This window comes from Oryx dammah, unplaced genomic scaffold (genome assembly GCF_014754425.2).
Source record: "Oryx dammah isolate SB20612 unplaced genomic scaffold, SCBI_Odam_1.1 HiC_scaffold_24, whole genome shotgun sequence".
NCBI classification, from domain to species: domain Eukaryota; kingdom Metazoa; phylum Chordata; class Mammalia; order Artiodactyla; family Bovidae; genus Oryx; species Oryx dammah.
Window position 1 is genome coordinate 76,552,343 of NW_024070208.1, and position 19,869 is coordinate 76,572,211.

The following is a 19,869-nucleotide window of genomic DNA, read 5'->3' on the forward strand; positions in this document are numbered from 1 at the left end:
GTTGTGGTACATATATGCAATGGAACATTACTCAGCCATAGAAAAGAACCAAATAATGCTATTTGCAGCTATGTGGATGGACTAAGAGACTGTCATACTGAGTAAAGTAAGTCAGACACAGAAAGTCAAATATCGAATGATACAACCTATACACAGAATCAAAAACAGAGCAGGGTACAAATGAACTTATTTACAAAACAGAAATAGATTCATGGATGTAGAAAAAAAATTATGGTTACTAGGGGATAAGGGGGATAAGTTGGGAGATGGAGACTGACATATACACACTACTATATATAAAATAGATAACTAATAAGAACCTGCTATATAGCACAGAGATTACCAATTCAATGGACACTAACATGGGTGAACTCCAGGAGACAGGGAAGCCTTGTGTGCTATAGTCCATGGGGTTGCAAAGAATCAGACACAACTTTTTGGCTGAAGAACAATAGCACAGAGAAGTCTACTAAATACGCGGTAATGGCCTGTATGGGAAAAGTGAAAGTGAAAGTCACTTAGTCATGTCCCACTCTTTGTGACCCCATAGACTGTAGCTCACCAGGCTCCCTTGTCCACAGAGTTCTCCAGGCAAGAATACTAGAGTGGATTGCCATTTCCTTCTCTACTATATGGGAAAAGAATCTAAAAAAAGAGTATAGACTGATTCACTTTGCTGTACAACAGAAAGTAACACCACATTGCAAATCAACTATATTCCAATAAAAGGTATTCTTCCAAACCAACTTGCTGGGCCAGCTCCTTGCATAGAGGTCTCTGTATATAGACAGAGTTTGCTCAGCCAGAAGAGGTATAGTGAAGCCCCAAGGCCCAGGGTCTGAGTCCACACGCTCCCCATCACCAACCACACCATGGAGGGTAGTGTGATGTGTGGAGTTTGGGGCTGTGTATGGCTGGTGGTACAATCCCTGGCTGCTTATGGGGCAAAAGAAAAAAAACATGCAGATATGGGAAGTTTAAGTGAGAAAAAAAGTGAAAGTGTTAGTTGCTCACCCATGTCCAACTCTTTCCGACCCCATGGACTATAGCCCACCAGGCTCCTCTGTCCAGGGGATTCTCCAGGAAAGAATACTGGAGTGGGTTGCTATTCCCTTCTCCACGGGATCTTCCCGACCCAGGGATCAAACCTGGGTCTCCCACACTGCAGGCAGATTCTTTACCATCTGAGCCATCAAGGTTGACCTCTAGACTAAGTTGGTGTAAAGATGTTGCCAAAAAGCACTTACCATTGTCCTCAAAGTCTCAGTTTCATTTCACCCTACAACCACGAACGATCCAGAAAGTAAAATGGTTATAGTCATGAGAGAATTTGGGTACAAGGGACATTTCTCATGATACAAATTGCATCAGCCCAGCAGCAGTAGCAGGAGAAGAGGAAATGTTTGCTTATTAACCACATATTCTTGACACTTCAACAACTTTTATCACTTTTATAACTTTCCAAACTGCAAAGTTCTGGGGATGAAGTATATAAAAGTCTGACATATGTAAAATACTCCAAGCCTTCCAGGAAAACGTTTCCATCACCACACTAGCTAGGAGTTGTGTGTGTTAGGTCACTCAGTCATCTCCAACTCTTTGAGACTCCACGAACTCTAGCTTGCCAGGCTCCTCTGTCTGTGGGATTTTCCAGGAAAGCATTCTGGAGTGGGTAGCCATTCCCTTCTCCAGGGGCTCTTCCTGACCCAGGGATCGAACCCGGGTCTCCTGCACTGCAGGCAGATTCTTTACCATCTAAACTGCCAGGGAATGGCTGCCTCTAAAAGGGAAGTCTAAAGGATGATGGAATGAACCCATCCAGGCTCTGCCTTTCTGTTCAGCTTGGTGCCCAGTGTTCCAAGCATTGGACGGAAACAAGGACTCAGGGCTGGGGACACACTTCTGAGTGAGGGGTTACCCTGAGTGCAACACTGTTGGTTGCAGTGGCGGCTGGAGCGCCCAGGAGAGAACACAGAGAGCCAGTAAGAGCAAAGGGAACCTTGTGCTCGACGTTCTAGCTCAGCCCAAGGATGAATCTAGTAAGATACTGGAATATAGTGAAGATTCTACGATTATTTGAGATCCACTGTTTCTCCTTGGAAGAAAAGTTTTGTCCAACCTAGACAGCATATTCAAAAGCAGAGACATTACTTTGCCAACAAAGGTCTGTCTAGTCAAGGCTAGATGGTTTTTCTAATGGTCATGTATGGATGTGAGAGTTGGACTGTGAAGAAAGCTGAGTGCCAAAGAATTGATGCTTTTGAACTGTGGTGTTGGAGAAGACTCTTGAGAGTCCCTTGGACTGCAAGGAGATCCAACCAGTCCATTCTGAAGGAGATCAGCCCTGGGATTTCTTTGGAAGGAATGATGCTGAGGCTGAAACTCCAGTACTTTGGCCACCTCATGGGAAGTGTTGACTCATTGGAAAAGACTCTGATGCTGGGAGGGATTGGGGGCAGGAGGAGAAGGGGACAACAGAGGATGAGATGGCTGGATGGCATCACTGACTCGATGGATATGGGTCTGAGTGAACTCCGGTAGTTGGTGATGGACAGGGTGGCCTGGTGTGCTGCGATTCATGGGGTCGCATCACAAAGAGTCGGACATGACTGAACGACTGAACTGAACTGAACTGAGTTCATTCTAAAAATATACACCTTGTATCAATCAGATCAGCATCCAAATATCTGGGTTGTCCAAAAAGCTTATTCGGGTTTTGTTTCCCCCCCATAAGATGTTAGTCCTTCTGCCAAGTAGAAGTCCCCGGAAAAATTACCTCACTTTCTCTCATCCATGAAGATAAAAATAATGCCCCTTATATCCTGAGGTTGGGAGAAGTAAGAGATGGGATGTACATTACCCCTACTTCCAGCAGGTTCAGAGGTTTGATTAGTTTCCCTATGTTTTCCTTTAATGTGTCCAGTAGGAAGCCAAGACAGATCCTGCTACCTTGCATAGATCTGTTCAGTCTCTCCATCCCTCCCTCCTAGTCCGACCCCAGCCCCAGAGAAAAGGGAGACAGCAGATGCGTTCAGTGCTCTCTATGGCAAGGCTGGCCTCAGCATGAAATTTTCTTCATGCAAATGGCAGTGATCTGATTTGCTGGAATAAGGATGAGGTAATCAGTGAACAATTGAAGCTACAGAAACGATTAAGCTGCTGGTGGCATTTACTTATGCAGAAAGATTAACAGAGTTAAACAATTGTAAGCTGGCCAAATGGTAAGGAGGATAAAAAGCCGTGAACAAATATTTAAAGGGCATAATGTAGCCCAGGCTAGGCAGGAATTATTTACAGAAATCTAAAGAGCTACCACGAAGCCTGTGCTGGAATAAAAAGACATTAAGCAATGAGATTCTATTTTCAAGATCCTTTCAAAAGGGAGAAAGTTGTTGGATTCTGAAGAAAACAACTGTCCATCAAACATTCAAGAGTCTCCTGAGAAAAGATACTATATTCACGTAGCCACTGAACTCAGTGGTCACATAGCCCTTGGAGAATCTAACCGGAAGAGATAAGAGAACTCTGTAAATTTATTCCTGAATTCTTAATAGATAAAACTTTTACCATTTCCCCTATCTTAGAAGCCCTTTGTCATACTAAAAGGATATTTTAAAAATTCAAAAACACAAATGTAAAAAAGTTACCTTAAGTTTTGCCAATAAAAGATAGTTGGTTTAATAGCAAGAGAGGAATGTATGATCAACAGGAGATTAAATTCTAAGATGAATTACATTGTAGTATATTTATATGCTGATGAGAATCATACAGTAGGATACAGAAATTACATGATGCAGGAGAGGAAAATATTGGATTTTTGTCCCTAAGTAGGGTAAAGGTTCTGTTCCTCGATGTGCGGAGGTCTTGACCTTAAATAGGAACACTAAGAATTCATTCCCAAGTTCAGTAGGAAAAGGGGGAAGTGGGTAGATCAGCAGATAGATCTGTAAAAGTAGTTGTGGAGTATATGGAAATTTATTTTCGATTATTTCTATTTTCTCAGAAAAATACAAGCAAGAACACAGTTGATGGAGAGGAGGTCTAAGATGTCTGAAGAGAAGAAAAGAAATATAATCTATTCAAGTGTAAATAGATTTTTAAAAATGTACCAAGAGCCCACTTGATATTACTGACTACGAACTGAAAGCAGAACCAATCCACGCATATGCATGTTTCTCTTCAGCCAAAATCAAACGTGGAGGCGCAGGCACAGAGTAGGTGGGCAGCTGGGTGAACCATGTAGTTTTGCCATGTAATAAGCAAGATAACAAGAGAAGAAGAGTCAGATAATATGTCAATAAAAATACCTAAATAACATATAACTAGACTTGCGAAGGCTGTGGTGGTGGTGGTGGTTTAGTCGCTAAGTTGTGTCTGTTTCTTGCAACTCCATAGATTGTAGCCCGCCAGGCGCCTCTGTCCATGGGATTCTCCAGGCAAAAATACTGGAGTGGGCTTCCATTTCCTTCTCCAGGGAGACTTGCAAGACTGTACCAGATTAAATATTCACATGTGTGCAATCGTTATAAAGCACATAATACAATTTACAAACAATTTTTAGCCTTGACTCCATTACATTTTTCTGGTATTGGTATTAGGAAGAAGATCTAAGAACTCATTAGAAAAGGACAATGAACCAATGTTACTAACAGTCTGAAATTTTCATGATTAATTTGTGACTCTATAACTTTGGTGGTTTGCTTCAGCTTATCATGGAATATAACTTAACAGACACAAGAAATATTAAAAAATATATTATCTGAGACAATTATTGAAAGACCTCACATTAAAGTCATTACATGCTAATGAAAGCCCTCCTAATGACTCCTTTTCAGAATTTCAGGTCAATGTGACAATTCATTAAGAAGATAACACCAACTTATGTCACTTCCAAACACTTGCTGGAAAAACCAAAGCTGCATTCCTATATCAAAAATGGCTTGGTAAAATATGGCTTTTATTTTTTTGTCTCTTTCCCCAAATCCCACAAATAAATCTCTGCTTCCAGGCAAACTTACTGCACCCTCAGTTTTAAAAAGTTAATAACACATTATTACATGTATTCAGGGCTTCCCTCCTGGCTCAGCTGGTCAAGGATATGCCTGCAATGTGGGAGACCTGGGTTCAATCCCTGGGTCGGAAAGATTTCATGGAGAAGGGAAAAGCTACCCACTCCAGTATTCTGGCCTGGAGAATTCCATGGACTGTATAGTCCTTGGGGTCGCAAAGAGTCAGACTCGACTGAGTGACTTTCACTTCCCTTCACTTTACATGCATCCAATCAACAGATACATATGCTGCGCATCAACTATGGGCCTTGAAATAACGTCTGCCGTTAGTATAAAGAATTGAAAGAGTGGAAAGTAGTGAGAAGGATAGAGTATTGAAGGACAAATTTGCTTTTGAATTTTGGTTGTGTCACTTGCTATGTGTAAATCTTTTGGCAAAACACAAATTCTTTGAGCCTTGGTTTCCTTTGAGATGGTGATGAATCTCAACTAATTGAAGTAATGAAATCACATATGTGATAACTGATGTTGGGCACTGGTTAATAGAGGGGACCGTGGCGCCACCCTGGAACCTAGGTTTTAATCCAAGCTCCATATCTTAATGTTATGTGAACCTGGACAATTTATTCATTCTTTTCTTTGGTTTCAGATACCTTATTTGTAAAGTGGGTGGTTGGGTAATATTTTAGTGTATCATCAAATAATGGGTAATATAGCATACCTACTGCATCTGCTTGTTGTGAGGCTAAAGGGTACTCAGGGGCAGTGCCTGACATTGTGAGTGTCATATAGGTGGTTGGTGACACATTAATAAGTTTCCAGTCAATTACAGCCATCGCCATGTGCTCACTGATCTCAACGGCCACTCTGTGCCACTGCTACTCATAAATTCTGAGAAATACAGGATTTTTCATTAATTCATTAAATGCTGTGGCTTGTTAGCTGTATGTCAGGCACTGGTAAGACACTGACTTTTAAGTGGTTGCTGCCCATCATCATACCATACGGGTCCCTATTAAACCTGATATGAAAGAAGCATAAAAGCATAGGGTGAAACCCATATTCCCTAAAAAATATTTTACACAATATAGCTTTATGAAAAGAATCTTTTTTCCTGAACGACAAAGTGGTAACATAAATCGATTTTTATAAAAGGTGTCTAGATGCCTACTACCATGCCTTACAGCTAGCCTTTCAGCCCTAGGAAACAGTGAATGGTACCATATTCATTTAAATAAAATTATTAAATTATAGCAATTTCTTAAATTGAACGTTGGATAAAATGACTAAATTAGTTTTCTAGTCATGTCAACATAGTGCAGTTGACTTTAAATTGCATCAATCCCCTAAAATGGTCTCTTATATTTTTGAGTCTACCATTATTGTGTTTTTAGCCTTTGAGTGCTAAAATGACTATATTTAAAATATCATATACAATCTGTACTATCTAAATATCATAGTTCTTTTTGGCTAAAGTTTCTGACCATTTGGAGAGAAATTAATATAAACTATATCTAGAAAGAAACCTAGGTTTCAGAACAAAGTGATAAATCAGATTGAAATATAATTCATTTACTACTCCCTTTCAATGTCTGCCATTATTTAAAATTAAGCATATAAAATTTAGAAGATGTCCTTTTTACATTGAAGAGAGGGGAGGTTCATGTCTATTTTAAAATGACTTTCTTATAGGAACATCGTGTAGACTAAAATCTCTAACAGAAAAAACGGGATTTAGGAGCTAAATGTATTACAGCTGCACTAATGAGTCTACTAATTTGAAATATAAAGTGAAATCTGTAGCTGAGAATGGTAACCTAGTCAGGGGAGTGCAGGAGAACTGGTGCTTCTGAAACCCTGTATTTGAAGACATGTCAGGGGATTTCTTTACCAGTTAATAGTACTATCTTCTCAATATATGTAAACTCAACTCAAGCAACGAATCTAACCTAACCCAAAGGAAACCATCTTACTTACATAACCTAACTTGCATCTTTCCTGACCTACTCTGCTATCTTACACTTTATATATTACAACACTAATTTATTGCACCATAGTGGTATTAATCTTTTTTCAGAAGCTTTCAGCAAATGTAGAATGTCTGAAATCATAACAAGTCACAGAAAATATACGTCAGGAAGCAAGGTCAATTAAAAAAAAGTCTTTCAAATTGTTTTATGTACCAATTCAGTAATATCCCCATAATATCTCTCACTTAGAAAGCCTGCATTTGACAGAATAGCCCTCATTAAAGAATGAGACATTTCAAGATAGAAAATGTACAATTTTTGTCTAGCCTTAATAAAACTAACAAGTAATAAAACTCTGCTTATCAAAGTTAGCAACAGGTATTATCAAAAGATAGGTAGGAAGAGTCCCACAGACATCATTCTAGAAAAGTAAAAAAAATATACTTCCAAAAGTAAAAAAGGATAATCTTTTGGGAGAAAAATACTCCTTCCTTATTTTGACCTAAAGAGCCCAAATAAGTAGGCTGTCTTTTTCTTTTCAATGGTGATGGCTCAGAAGCAGTAAGACAAGATGGTGGACTTTTGCTGAAACAACTCTTTACTGTTGATTATTTTCTGAAAGGGTGTGCTTGGCTTTCCTTACACAGTACCGTGTAAGAAGGAAGACCACTTCTCTTTTATTAGGATAGCTGATGGGTTTCATTATCACAGTGTCACAAAGAAAGGTATATATAGGTGTGTATATATATGAGAGAATAAGTTGAAAACAAATTTTCAGTAGCTCATTTTTCATTCCTTGTTTCTTATGACATCCTATAATTTATGTTAGGTAAAATGTGTTAGTGAGAAACCCACATAATTACTGATTAAACCTATAAATACATTACACATGATATCATTGCTCCTATGAAAACAGCCAAAAAATGAAATATAGATTTCAAAACACAATTGCATTAGCTATACCAAAGATTTTGAAAAGTTATTATCCTACAAAAATGAAAGTTCTTTGGTTTAAAAACTAATAACAAAAATGTAACACTTTTAGAATATAATGTTTGTATATATCATCACAGGTAGGTTCTGTTTCAGTTTTCCTTTTTTTATTGTTGAGATTCCAAATAATAAAACTAGATGCAAATTGTTGGTTTCCTTGTGCCTTCTTTTTTTAGCTGTCAACAGATATTCTAAGTATCTATTTTCATAAACTAATTAAGCCTTAGAGTGAGGTTGGTTATATTCTTGCATTCTTGAGGATAAGTTGCAAATATGTAATCACACTCCAATCCCTTTAAAAAGGATAGATTATATGTGTACTCTTAGGGAAAGTAAAAAAAAAAAGATAAAATTTTGAAAAGTACATTTACTTCTAAAATAGTCTAGTTAGAGCACCGTGGTCCAAAAACACTTTTTCAGCTTTGGACACATTGACATTCCTTATTTCAACTCAATTCAAGGGCAGTGACAAGTACCCAAGGCATGGCAGACACACTGCCAAGATTTGAAAGCCCAGGAATACAGAAAACAGAGACACTGCTTCCTACCACAAGCTACTGAATATGTGTGCTGGATTAATTATTATTAGGCATAAACAACAATTGTGAGGTATGAAATGAGTTCTTTTTACTTCTCAGCAATGAGGGAAGACGTCTCTTTTCCCAAGCTTTAAGAAATGGGCATCATTTCAATAGGTGAAGGGAGAGATTTTGTGCCGAGTGAAGCACAAAGCGCAGAGATTTGAAACCAGGTGGTTGAACCATGAATGATGTTTGGAATCCAAAGAGTTATCACAAGGGTGGAGGGAGATGAGTCTGGAAGGTAAGATAGAGTGCGGTGCCCACCATGACCACTAAGCCATCTAGCAAATTTCCATCCTTTACAGGAGCAACTCAACTGGTGCAAAAACCACCTTCTATGGGGTCAGGAGGTGATCAGAGTTGGGGGGTAAGGCTTGACCCAAAGGGGATAAATAAATATGTCATACTTTTATATTAAATAAATTACTACTTAAAGGAGGATTAAAAATAAAAAAAAACTATATCTAAGCTATGTATATTACTTTCCCCCAAAAGACAAAATATCAAGCTATTCTTTATTTTGTTGGCAAACATGTCAAATGTATTTGCATTTCTGTGTCAAAAAGCAAACTGCAGTCAAAACAGATGTAATGAGAAATGGCAGTATACCTGAAGTTTCTACACCTTCTCTCCTTCTCCCAACAGGCTAAGAGTATCCCCACTTCAGGGGCTTCACACACAGACCTCTGCACCCTTTCTCAGATGGCAGCCTTCACCCTGTAGCTCTCGGTGTCTCCCACCCTGTCTATTGCCTCTGACTAGTTCCCCTTCCCACCACCCTTGCCCCGTGGTTCTCTGCTTCAGCCCTCTTTGTACATTTCAGGACCTGGAGTTTTGTGATTTCTTATTAACTTATTCTTTGCTACCTGCAGTGACTTTTTGTCTCACGTCTGTAAGCTCCATGATGCAAGAAGAATCATCTGCTCTTTTCAACACTCCACAAGTCCTAGAACAGGACTTGACACATTATAAAGATTCAATGATTATTCGCCAAATTAAGAATTTTCAAATAAAATGATAAATTGTCACACATGAAAGTTATATCTTTAAATCAAGAAATCAGAATTTTAAAATTTCTTTGGGTCAGTTCCTACGCAAAGAATGAATACAGGAGGAAAAGGTAAGCATGCTTAAAAATATTTCCTAAAGAAATATTTAATTAAATAAGAATTGTGTATAGTTATTTTAGTACTATATAACCATGTAATTATATAGTAATATACAATTTATACAATATAGTTTCAACATTTATTTTGCTTAAATTAAAAATAATTCCTTTCTAATACTCAAAGGGTTTATCTATATTTTCTTCACTAAAGAATATGTCTTTATATAGAAAATATATAAGAAGGATAAAAGAAAAGGTCCTGATGAAACTTCCTTCTATTTTATTTCTTTTCCATTCTTCCATCAAAAATAAGGTAGCAAAAGTATCCTCAAATATATTTTTCTTGCAGATCATTGAGGCTTGCATATCACGGGAAACTCCCAAATGTCAAGGGAGCAGCCAGGGTTACAAATGTTGAAATAGACAGCTCAGATGTCTTTTTCACTGGTAAAAAGTTTAACCTCATCCTAACATTCACAAATGTAAAGCAAACCTTTCTTCATGATTCATGATTCAGAATATTTATTGTTCATATTTATAAAATAATCCACTGGTTTACATTTAAAGAAAACACACTAAGTTTTCATCATCGTTCATATTAAAATAATCCTATCTAGAAGAAATGTGCTTATTTACTCAAATAGATGGCAGAATTGGAGCTCTAGCTGGTGAAAATTTGGTTCTAAAAGACATTCAGATGAAATTAGGGGAGAAGCAAACAGGTTAAGTCACGATAACATGACCTTCCATGGAACAACAACGTTTAAAACAATCCAGTTGGTCTTATAATACCCAGGTTTTCTGGACAGGGCTCTAGGCTAAAGTGGAAAATTAAAGTCCATTTTCTTAAACAGCTTCAACACTGGTCTGAAACATCATTGTCCCCAAACTCCTCATCAGGAAGTCTCTTCTCTTATAGCTCTATTATTTATCTACCTTAGAACTTCCATTCTGATCCTGCTTAGACATTTGCCTTCTTGATTCTAAGAGCTGGTAACTCCAATTTCTATCTGTGACAAGGAGGGCTTAAAAAAAATTACAGTTCTAGCTTTTGTTTAAAGAAGCATTGAAACTTTTGGTCATAAATCTGCAAATGTGTGGGATACACACGCCCTCACATAGACACACACCTAAAACATACGCTTCTCTTACCCATCTTTGGAACAACAGGGGACTTAAAATAAATACAGCTGGGCACCGGGAATATAATGTGCTGGGCAAACATATACCCCTATTAACGTAAATACGTTCTTCAGTGTTTCCTGCCGAGCCCACTTAGTGATGAAAAGCAAGCCATCCCCATTTCTCCCACGGAAACATCCCACATGCTCGCCAAACAACCTCCCCTAGCAACTGGATGCCCAGCCGACTGGCAGAAGGAACAAAAGCCTCTGGGCTCCAGCTCAGGGGTGAGTGGCCTTCTGAGACTGGTCATTTTAAAGGCAGCACCAGAAGGTCTTGCTGGGCACTAGTTATTCCCCGAAAAATACGTCCAATGAGGCAACTATTCTCGTCATCTGTCTACAGTAACTGCTTCTTTTGCCTCGTATAATTCTTGAGTCCTTGAATCAAGACCACCACGTATGGGGTTGTCTGCCAACCCCCCTACTCCGATGCGCTCTTCCTACTCTGCGCCCCTCTCCTCGTCCCAAGAGGCGATCCCTAGACTTCAGAGTGACCAGTGCTGCCCGCTAAGCAGCTTTCTGGTAAATCTCAACCCAGCTGGCTCCCAACGCAAACACACCCCCACTCACTTCTCTCGCACCAGCCCCCGCCGAGCGCCTGGCGGAGATCACCACCGTCCGCCAAGGTCTGAGAGCCCAGCGGGTTTCCAAGAGCCCTGGAAACCCAGAGAGGCCAGACCCAGAAATTCCTGGCATCTCCAAGTGGATTGGAAGCAGCCGGCACGACCCCGAGGTGTTAGGGGAGGTTTCCCGCCCCCCCGCCCCATCCCCCGTCCACCGCCCCAACATTCCGGAGTCAGACTCAGCGCCCCGAGTGGGAAGAAGACCAGAGAGAGCAGAGATTCTCCCTGGGGGTCAGCCCACATCCGCCTGCAGAGCTAGAGGCAGCGGTGGGAATGGGCCACCCTGCGGGCTCCTGGCCGGTGGAGTTTTCAGTGGTTACAGGTTGCCAGAGAGCCGGTTCCCAGGTCCCGGGGGCGGAAGGCGCTCGGAGCGCTCGGAAGGGAGACTTGCCTGGGAGGGGAGAGGAAGGGGGGTGCGGGGGTGAGATGAGAGATCGAGGGCGGGAGGGGAGCCCGAAAAGGCCCCACACAGGCGGGGAGATGGGAGAGGGCCGAGGGCGCGCCTCCCGACAGGGACCCCCTGCACAGACCTTGGCGCCGCAATCTGCGCTTCTTGAGGCCGAAGATGCGAACTTTGGAGAAGATGTCCACCAGGTTACCGTTGCAGAGTCCGCGGTTCTTGCTGGGGCTGCTCCGCCTCCTGCTGGCGGACGGCCGGTCCCAGTGCTGCTCCCGCGCCTGCCGCTTCTGGCGGATCAAGCCGCTGGCGATGGCCGCGGCCATGGTGGCCTCGGCCCGGGTCCGGAGGAGGGAGGCACGGAGGGAAGGGAGCCGAGGGACCCCGGAGAGGGACGGGGAGACGCAGACGGCGGCTCGCCCTCGGGGAGGCGGAGAGGAGGGCTGGGGAGAGGGCGCAGGGGCGCTCAGTCCCCACTAGGACCCATCGCCCTCTCCGCGGAGCGCGGGGCCCGGCGCGCAAATGCGCGCGGGGCGCGGCGGGAGCCCGAGGTGGCGGCCGCTTCGGAGCCGGGAGTGGGGCTCGGGGCTGCGGGCGCCGCCGGTCACCCCGCGTGCCGCCCGAGCCCTCCCTCCGACGGGCAGCCGCCGCCACTCGCGCGGCCTCGCTGTCCGTCCCGCCTCCCGGGCGCGAGGGCGAGCTGGCCGCCTTCTTCCAGGGCAAGGAGTGGAGGAGCGGCGCCCGCAGGGTCTCCGCGTCGGTGCGTCCAGGGCGCGCCGGGCAGGATTCAGCGCCTGACTCGAGCTGCCCCCCGGCCGGTGCCGCCGCCGCTGCCCGCTCGCGGATTCTGCCGGTGATTGTCAAGTGCTTTGGAAATCAGCATCTGGAGAGAGCAATCTTCTCCCAGGAGATCTCTAATCAGAGCGCTTCGTTCCCACCCCACTCCACTCCCCTCCCGTCCCCCCCTCCCCTCCTAGGTCAGTCTTCAGAAAAAAAAGGGAGGGGAAAAGGGGAGATACAAGGATGACTTTAAGAATATTAATAACCATGTAAAAGAAAGCCCAAAATGGGTGGCAGGGGGGTGGGGTCCTAAGAGGCTGAACCAAAGCAGGTGGAATTGAAGGAATGATCAGCACGCTTTTTCTTGGATGAAAACTCGCAGGTGTCCGAGGCTCCCCGGGCTTAGCGAGGGTTTCTGGATCTTAACGTGTCTCCTGGTCCACGGAAACTCGCGGGACCGGCTGGAACGCGAGGTGGTTTCCGCCCTTCTGGCTAATCCCTCCAGCTCCGGAGCCTCTCCACCCCGGGAAGGAAGAGAGGGGAGGAGGGAGCTTGGGAGGGAGGCGAATGTGTCCTGAGAAGGGAGGCGTCTCCACTCCCTACCTAATCCACCCAGACTCGCCGGACTCTCCCTTCGGCTAGCTGCCGGGAGAAGTAGGCTTGCCATCCTGAAACCGTAGCAGAGCAAGAAGGAGGGAGGAGGGGAGGGGAGAAGACCCCACCTCACCACCCCCACCCCCTTCTCAAATTTACTCTGTAGCACTCGGAGGAAGAGATGGCTGCAGCTGTAGCTGCTACAGAACAGCAGCGGGGACGGAACACTGAAGAAGTCAGTGCAGAGTATTAAGGGCGGGGAGGGTGACACAGTATTCCAGTAACAAGAGAAAGCAGCCAGACCGAGGGACACTCCAATTAGAGCTGGTGTCCCTGAGTAGAGAGCCAGGGAGCAAAGCGGATGAACTGTGTCTGACATTCAAACACAACAGCTGCTGCCTAGTCTCCCTGATTTCCTGTCTGTGTCCCAACAGCAGTTCCGTGTTGGGCGAGTGAAATATGAAGGCCCAGGAGGAGGGGAGCAAGTGGAGGGCGCCCTAGAAAAGGAGGTTGGGAGAGAAACAATTCACGCCTGGGTGAACGCAGATCCATGGTTTCTAGGATACACTCGGAGCGTCAGAACTAGGAGTAGCTTGTGCTTCTGTGGTTTCTCACCTTTCCCTCCTTCCTTTAGGCTGCCTGTCATTCCAGGAAGGCAAAGAAAAGAAATGGGCAAACTAGACGTCTCACAATCGGGTGTGAAGAATGGAGGAAAGAAAACTCATTTGGTAATTGCTGCTTGTAACAATCGCTTCTCTGGTGGCTGCTTTTAGAGCCGGGAAGAGGACAGCAAGCAGCCTGGGAACAGTTCTGAACCAACACACACTTTGTCTCAGGAATAGGTGGTAAAGTACCACGCAGACCTGCAACCAGGCAAGTGGGAGAAGTTCAGACAAGGGCTGATGACAAGGAGGCTAGACACCTTCTGTTCTACGGAAGAACTTACCCACAGTCTCACCACGGAAGCAATTACTGCTCAGCTGTTTCTCGTTGTATTTACAACATATTTACTAACAAGTCTCTTCGGAGGAAGAGAATTTAATCTAAAAGGAGTATGTAGATTTCAGTCCAATGCAGATCAAATTGGCTTTAGGATAATGTAATAATGTTTAACATTAAAGAACATATTCTGTAAGCTGACTTTTCCTACCTTATTGTGTTTTATGCACATATGAAATCTATCTAATAGCCATGATTATTAAAAAGGAATATGCATGAGGAATTCTTCCAGAGATTTGCAATCCTTAACCAGCTATGAGATAGAAAAAGTAAAGGAAAAGGGTGTGTTGGCTATTTTACTCTATGCCTACCTTTTCCTCCCTGTGTTACATGTCTTTGTTCTCATCTTTTTACACTATGTATTTAGCGTTGCCATGCTCCTGCTGAGAAAGGAAAGGTCATTGGCAGAGATGGATACACCTAATAAAAAGCTATTAAAAATGCACTGAAACAAGTCGTATTGAGCAGAAGTAGCTTCTCCTGCCTTCCATTATTGAAGAGTGGCTATTTGGACGTTTCAGACGTTACAGATCGCAATTTCCTAGTGACTTTACAATTACAGCAAACATATTTACTTATAGTAATGAGTTTTTCAAAGAAGCAAAATGTTAAGTATAGTAACCTTTTAAATATAGTACAATTGCCCCAAACAATATAACCCAGTTCGCTTTGAAAGTTTTTTTTAAATCCTTGTAATAAATGTGTCTCGTATAATAACTTGAACAGATTAAAGCTTCTTATTATTAGAGTTGTGTTAATTATTTTCTTTCCAGGCTTTTTCTTATAATTCAGTCTTCTCTACAAGTCTCTGGATTGTATAATCCAAGGGAAGGTTGGTGCTTTGGTTTCTTTAGACCCCCTCCCTTCATCGCCAGCCACCTCCAGACAAGGGTGCGATTCAGCACCGCGGACAGAGATTCTGCCCAGCCTTAGCGCTGAGCCAGGAAGCAAGTTCCCTGAGCGTGGGAGCGCCTCTGATGCTCTACCTTAAAAGCAGCTTTCCACTCCCCACCCCGCGCCACCCAAGGCGGGAAGGAAATTAATCCTCACTGCTTCCACTGGCATTAATAACCCACCTTGGAGCACAAGCCTTTCAGCTTTTTGATAACCGAGAAATACTCTTTTTTTCCTGATGCGTTCAGACCCCTGGCGCAGCGGACTCCTCAGTCTCAGGGCATCTATGCAGGATTGTGGATTTCACAAGCCTTAAACGGGGACATTTCTATCTTGTGTGGTTTCCTGTCTTAGCGGAGCATGGGTTGGGGGCAGAATTTGGAGAATCCCGGTCTTTTCGCTTAATCCATGCGCTTTCCTTTTCACCTCCCCAAAACACTGTTTAGTTGTTTACAGATGGAGGTAGTGAAACAAAAAACAAAAAACAAAAACGCAAGAGAGCCATCTGCTGTCTTAAACTGTGATAAAAGCATGTGCAAAAAAAAAAAAAAAAAGACCAGGGTGAAAACCGTTCAGGACAGGTGAACACAAATCCATACCTTGCTGTGATTCAGAAAATAATTTCACACTCATGAGGACCTCCTTGGTGTCACTAATTTCACATTTGACTTTACAAAGGCAAACAATAAAGTACTGCCGAGACAGCAATGCCTCCTGACCAACCTGTCAGGAGTCTGAACTCTGATTTCAGACAGCCACGTTCATTTCTTGCCTCTGCTCCATCCTGCCTGTATAAAGATCTCCAGTGAGTTGCTTTAGTCTCCTTCAGCCTCAGTTTCCTTATCTCTAAAACTGAGATGATAATGAAATCTCCTTTTCAGTTCTTGTGAGATTAAAATTAATAAACAATTGTAAAGATCCTTGTCCAGTGTCTGGTAACATCCTCAGTGCTTAAAAATGACAGCTATTATTTTCATTGTCTTTCAGATCACTTGGAAATTCTGTTCCAATTTCCATGGCTTTTTGGTATCAAAATATATGTAACCTCATGTATATTTCTCCACCTCCTAAATAGGTACACAAAAAATGATTTAAGTACTCAGAAATGTAAAAATTATTCTAAGTTTTGGGAAAAGAAGTTCAAGGTCAAACCTTAGTTCACAATTGACTGAATTTATGAACTTAGCTCTGTAAGCCTCTTTCCCCACTCATTGAATAGTGATAATAAAAACATTTCCCTGCCTCACAGAGAGCAACTCGTGTGCCCATGAGAAAACAATTCTAACACTGCAAAGTATCACACAAGCATTAGTTCATTGGAAGCTGATTACCAACTACGTCCCTGTGCTCACAAGTCTCCAGAAGATGCCAGGTTCCCTTTGGCCCTTCTACTTTGCATATGTTGTTCCTTCTGCCTGGAACATTTTTATTGCCTCTTGCCCACATTCCCTTTGGCAATATAAAACAGTAGCTAAAATCACAATTGGAGTAAAGCAAACGAAGACTCTACTCTGCACCCTTGAGGGATTCATCTAAACCTAAGTTTCACTCTCCTTTGCTGTAAAATAGTCATAATAATGCAATAAGGTCACTATGAGGATTAAAGGATAACATGTGTATAAAACACAGCAGTGCAAACTCAATGTGCTCAGCGCTCAGTTGTGTCTGACTCTTTGTGACCCCATGGACAGTAGCCCACCAGGCTCCTCTGTCCATGGGATTCTTCAGGAAAGAATACTGGAGTGGGTTGCCATTTCCTTCTCCAGGAGATCTTCCCAAATTCAATGCCTGATAGCTCTCGGTAATTCCTTAAATCCTCATTACTCGGGTCTTCATTTCCTCAATGACCAAGTCCTACCTTGAAATTTCTATGAAGATGTCTGATAAGCATCTCAGGCTTAACTTGGCCAAGATTACACTGTCACTTTCCTTTCTCTAACCTGCTTTACAATGTCCCTCATCTCTGCAATGACATCTGTCTTCTGCTTGTTCTTCTGACCCAAAACTTGGGCATTGTACTAAGCTCATTTCTTACTTCAGGACCTTTATGCAATTCCTCAGCAAAATGTATTCACCCTATCATCAAAATAGATCTACAATATGATCACTTCCCACTGTCTATGTTGCTACCTGTCACCATCATCTATTGAACTGTTACAGTAGCGACCTGACTGGTCCCTTAGGATTCACCCTTGATCTTTAATACGCCCTCAACACTGTGGCCAAAGGGTTAAAGGTATACATCCTATTATTTTATGCCTCAGTTCACAGTCCTACACCTACACTTTGTGAAACCAAAGTCGTCACAGTGTCTACAACGCTCCAGATGATTTGTATCCCTCATCTACCTTCGTTTGCTATCTGCCATCATCTCTGCTTCTCTCTTCGTTCACCAGTGGCTGTTCCTCAACCCACCTGGCATGCTGCTATGGAAGGGTTGCCATGCTGGCTCTTCCATTTGATTCACTCACCCCCTTCAAAATTTTGCTCACTGATTATCATCCCAGTTGAGATCTCTTACAAAACTAGCTAAAATAGCAACTGCCACACAGTCAATCCCTTCTTCCTTCTACAGAGCACTTACAACTTTAAAAATTCTATGCATTTTTAAATATGTATTTTAATATGTATCGTATTTATTTGGACTTTCTTGCTGTCTTCAAACACAAATATAAGAGGGAATGTATTTTGGGCCTTGTCAACTGTCACAGGTCCACTGCTTAAAATGGCACAAGGCAGAGTAGGTGCTTAAAGAATTAAGAAGTTGGACACACAGACAGCCAAACAGTTAATACCAAATAAGAGGAACAGAAAATCTTGCTTAGCCCAGTCTGTCAAGGATAAATTACCCCAGGATGCTTGATTTGTTTAAGCACCAAGAAATCTAAAATTCCATTTGGAATATATACAACCTCAGCCTCATAAATAGGATACACAGAGAGGTCTTTACAGTTTCTATATCACTTAGGCTTCACTTAACGTGACACGTAGTTCGAGTTCTAAATCCCAGCCGTGATTCCCAGGGCTTACTGTAGAGTGTGAGACAGATTCCGCTGGGGTTGGAGAGGACAATACTGCTGACCTCTGTGACTCATCCCGCCAACACCCTGGCTGCTCCTCTGCTTTCAGGTTGTCGTTTAGTTCCTGTCTCACCTGAGTCTTCGCAACCCAGCTCCAGGAACTGCAGCCCGCCAGGCTCCTCAGTCCACGGGATTTCCCAGGCAAGAACACTGGAGTGGGTTGTCATTTCCTTCTCCAGGGGATCTTCCAGACCCAGGGATGGAACCCGAACCTTTTGCTTGGTAGGCGGGCTCTTTACTACCAAGCCACCTGGGAAGTCCTGCGTTCCATTTGCCAATTGACAATATGCCCCATTTTCAAACTTGTTACATCAAATCAATCATTGGAAGCTAGATGAAATATAGGTTAGAATCATCTATAAATATAGAACTAAATAAAGTCTAAGGGAGGAGAGTATATAAAAAAGAACAGCCTTATTGACACTGATTTCATTATTAAAAGAGCCTTTTCCCCCTTGCCCTCAGAGTTTTTGTTATATTCTAGGTTATTTTGTTGACTAGGTTGTTTAAATATACGTTTTTGTATGGTTTACTAAAAACAAGTACATTATCTCAACTTCAAATAAACAAAAAAGTCTAAAAATATATTTTGTGATACTGATGTCACTATTAAATGCAAACCCTTCTTATTTTCACTAACTGATAATCTGCCTATGTTTTATTCATACATGCCACAGCCACAGACATCATTTCTATGTGACCAAATTCATCAGATCTAAGAAATTATTGACTTTAAGAAGCATCATTTAAGTGCCAAAGAAATGTTTATACAAAAAATATTTGCATGGTGGAATCAATGAAATAGGATATAATGGCACTATGTAAGTCTATGAATGGGAGTTCTACCCTTATTAACTGTGTCATGCTCTGTATTTTGCTTAGAAACATCTTACAACTTTGGATTAAAAAAGATTTTAAGTGCTTCAGGGAACCTGTGTTCAGCTTAGTTTCGTTACTGTCATTGTTGTCTTAATTCCCTTATCTCCCAGTGGGTCTGAATTGCAAGGCTAGTTAGGTGGAAACAAATATTCCTCAAATATTCTCTGCTTACTTATTTGATCATCTCCACACAATAATTGACTCACTCCATTTTTTCACATGGTTTGCTTTGAATGTCAATCACTTGTGAACCATTTAAAGTTAAGGATAAAATACGAGGGCCCAACATTGTTTCACAAATAAATTATCATAAATTAATTTGGGGTGAGCTTGGGTAGGTCATAAAGGATATATTGGCATTTATGTTTTTATTCTTTATTCTGGATTAAATAGGTTCTATTTGAAAATGTGTGAGATAATTCTGAGAATTTAGTCAACACTAATGACACTTTTTGGTTTTCACTCATTTGGAAGAACATCAAAAAGTAATGTTAAGATGCACTTGGGACACAATTTCAGGTAGTTAATTAAGAATGGTGTGTATCCATTTGTTACAGTTCAAGTTCAAAGTCTTATTTTTTCTGTGATAGTATTATTGATCTTTATTTTAGATTTTAAAAATAATCTAAATGAATGTTAAAGTGTTTTAAATTAGATTTCAAGGAGTAATTGATTACATTAATGTTATAATAGCCTCCTTGATTAATTTTGCTGGATATATTTATTTCTAGTAGGGAACAGATTTCCATCAGTTAAAAAAAAACCTGGAAGGCACTTT

The 19,869-nt window shown here is 42.0% G+C and overlaps 1 protein-coding gene across 2 annotated transcripts in view; it reads right to left on the reverse strand.

Annotated features, from left to right (window-relative positions):
* FGF14 (fibroblast growth factor 14) overlaps window positions 1–19,869 on the reverse strand; it is a 637,500-nt gene that overhangs the window by 159,443 nt on the left and 458,188 nt on the right. The window contains exon 1 of one of the 2 annotated variants that reach the window (XM_040267418.1): window positions 11,999–12,191. The exons of the other annotated variant lie outside the window; for it this stretch is intronic. Within the exon in view, the coding sequence (XP_040123352.1) occupies window positions 11,999–12,191 (193 nt within the window). Of the gene's footprint in view, window positions 1–11,998; window positions 12,192–19,869 lie in introns of those variants that run through there. 2 annotated transcript variants of the gene reach the window in all.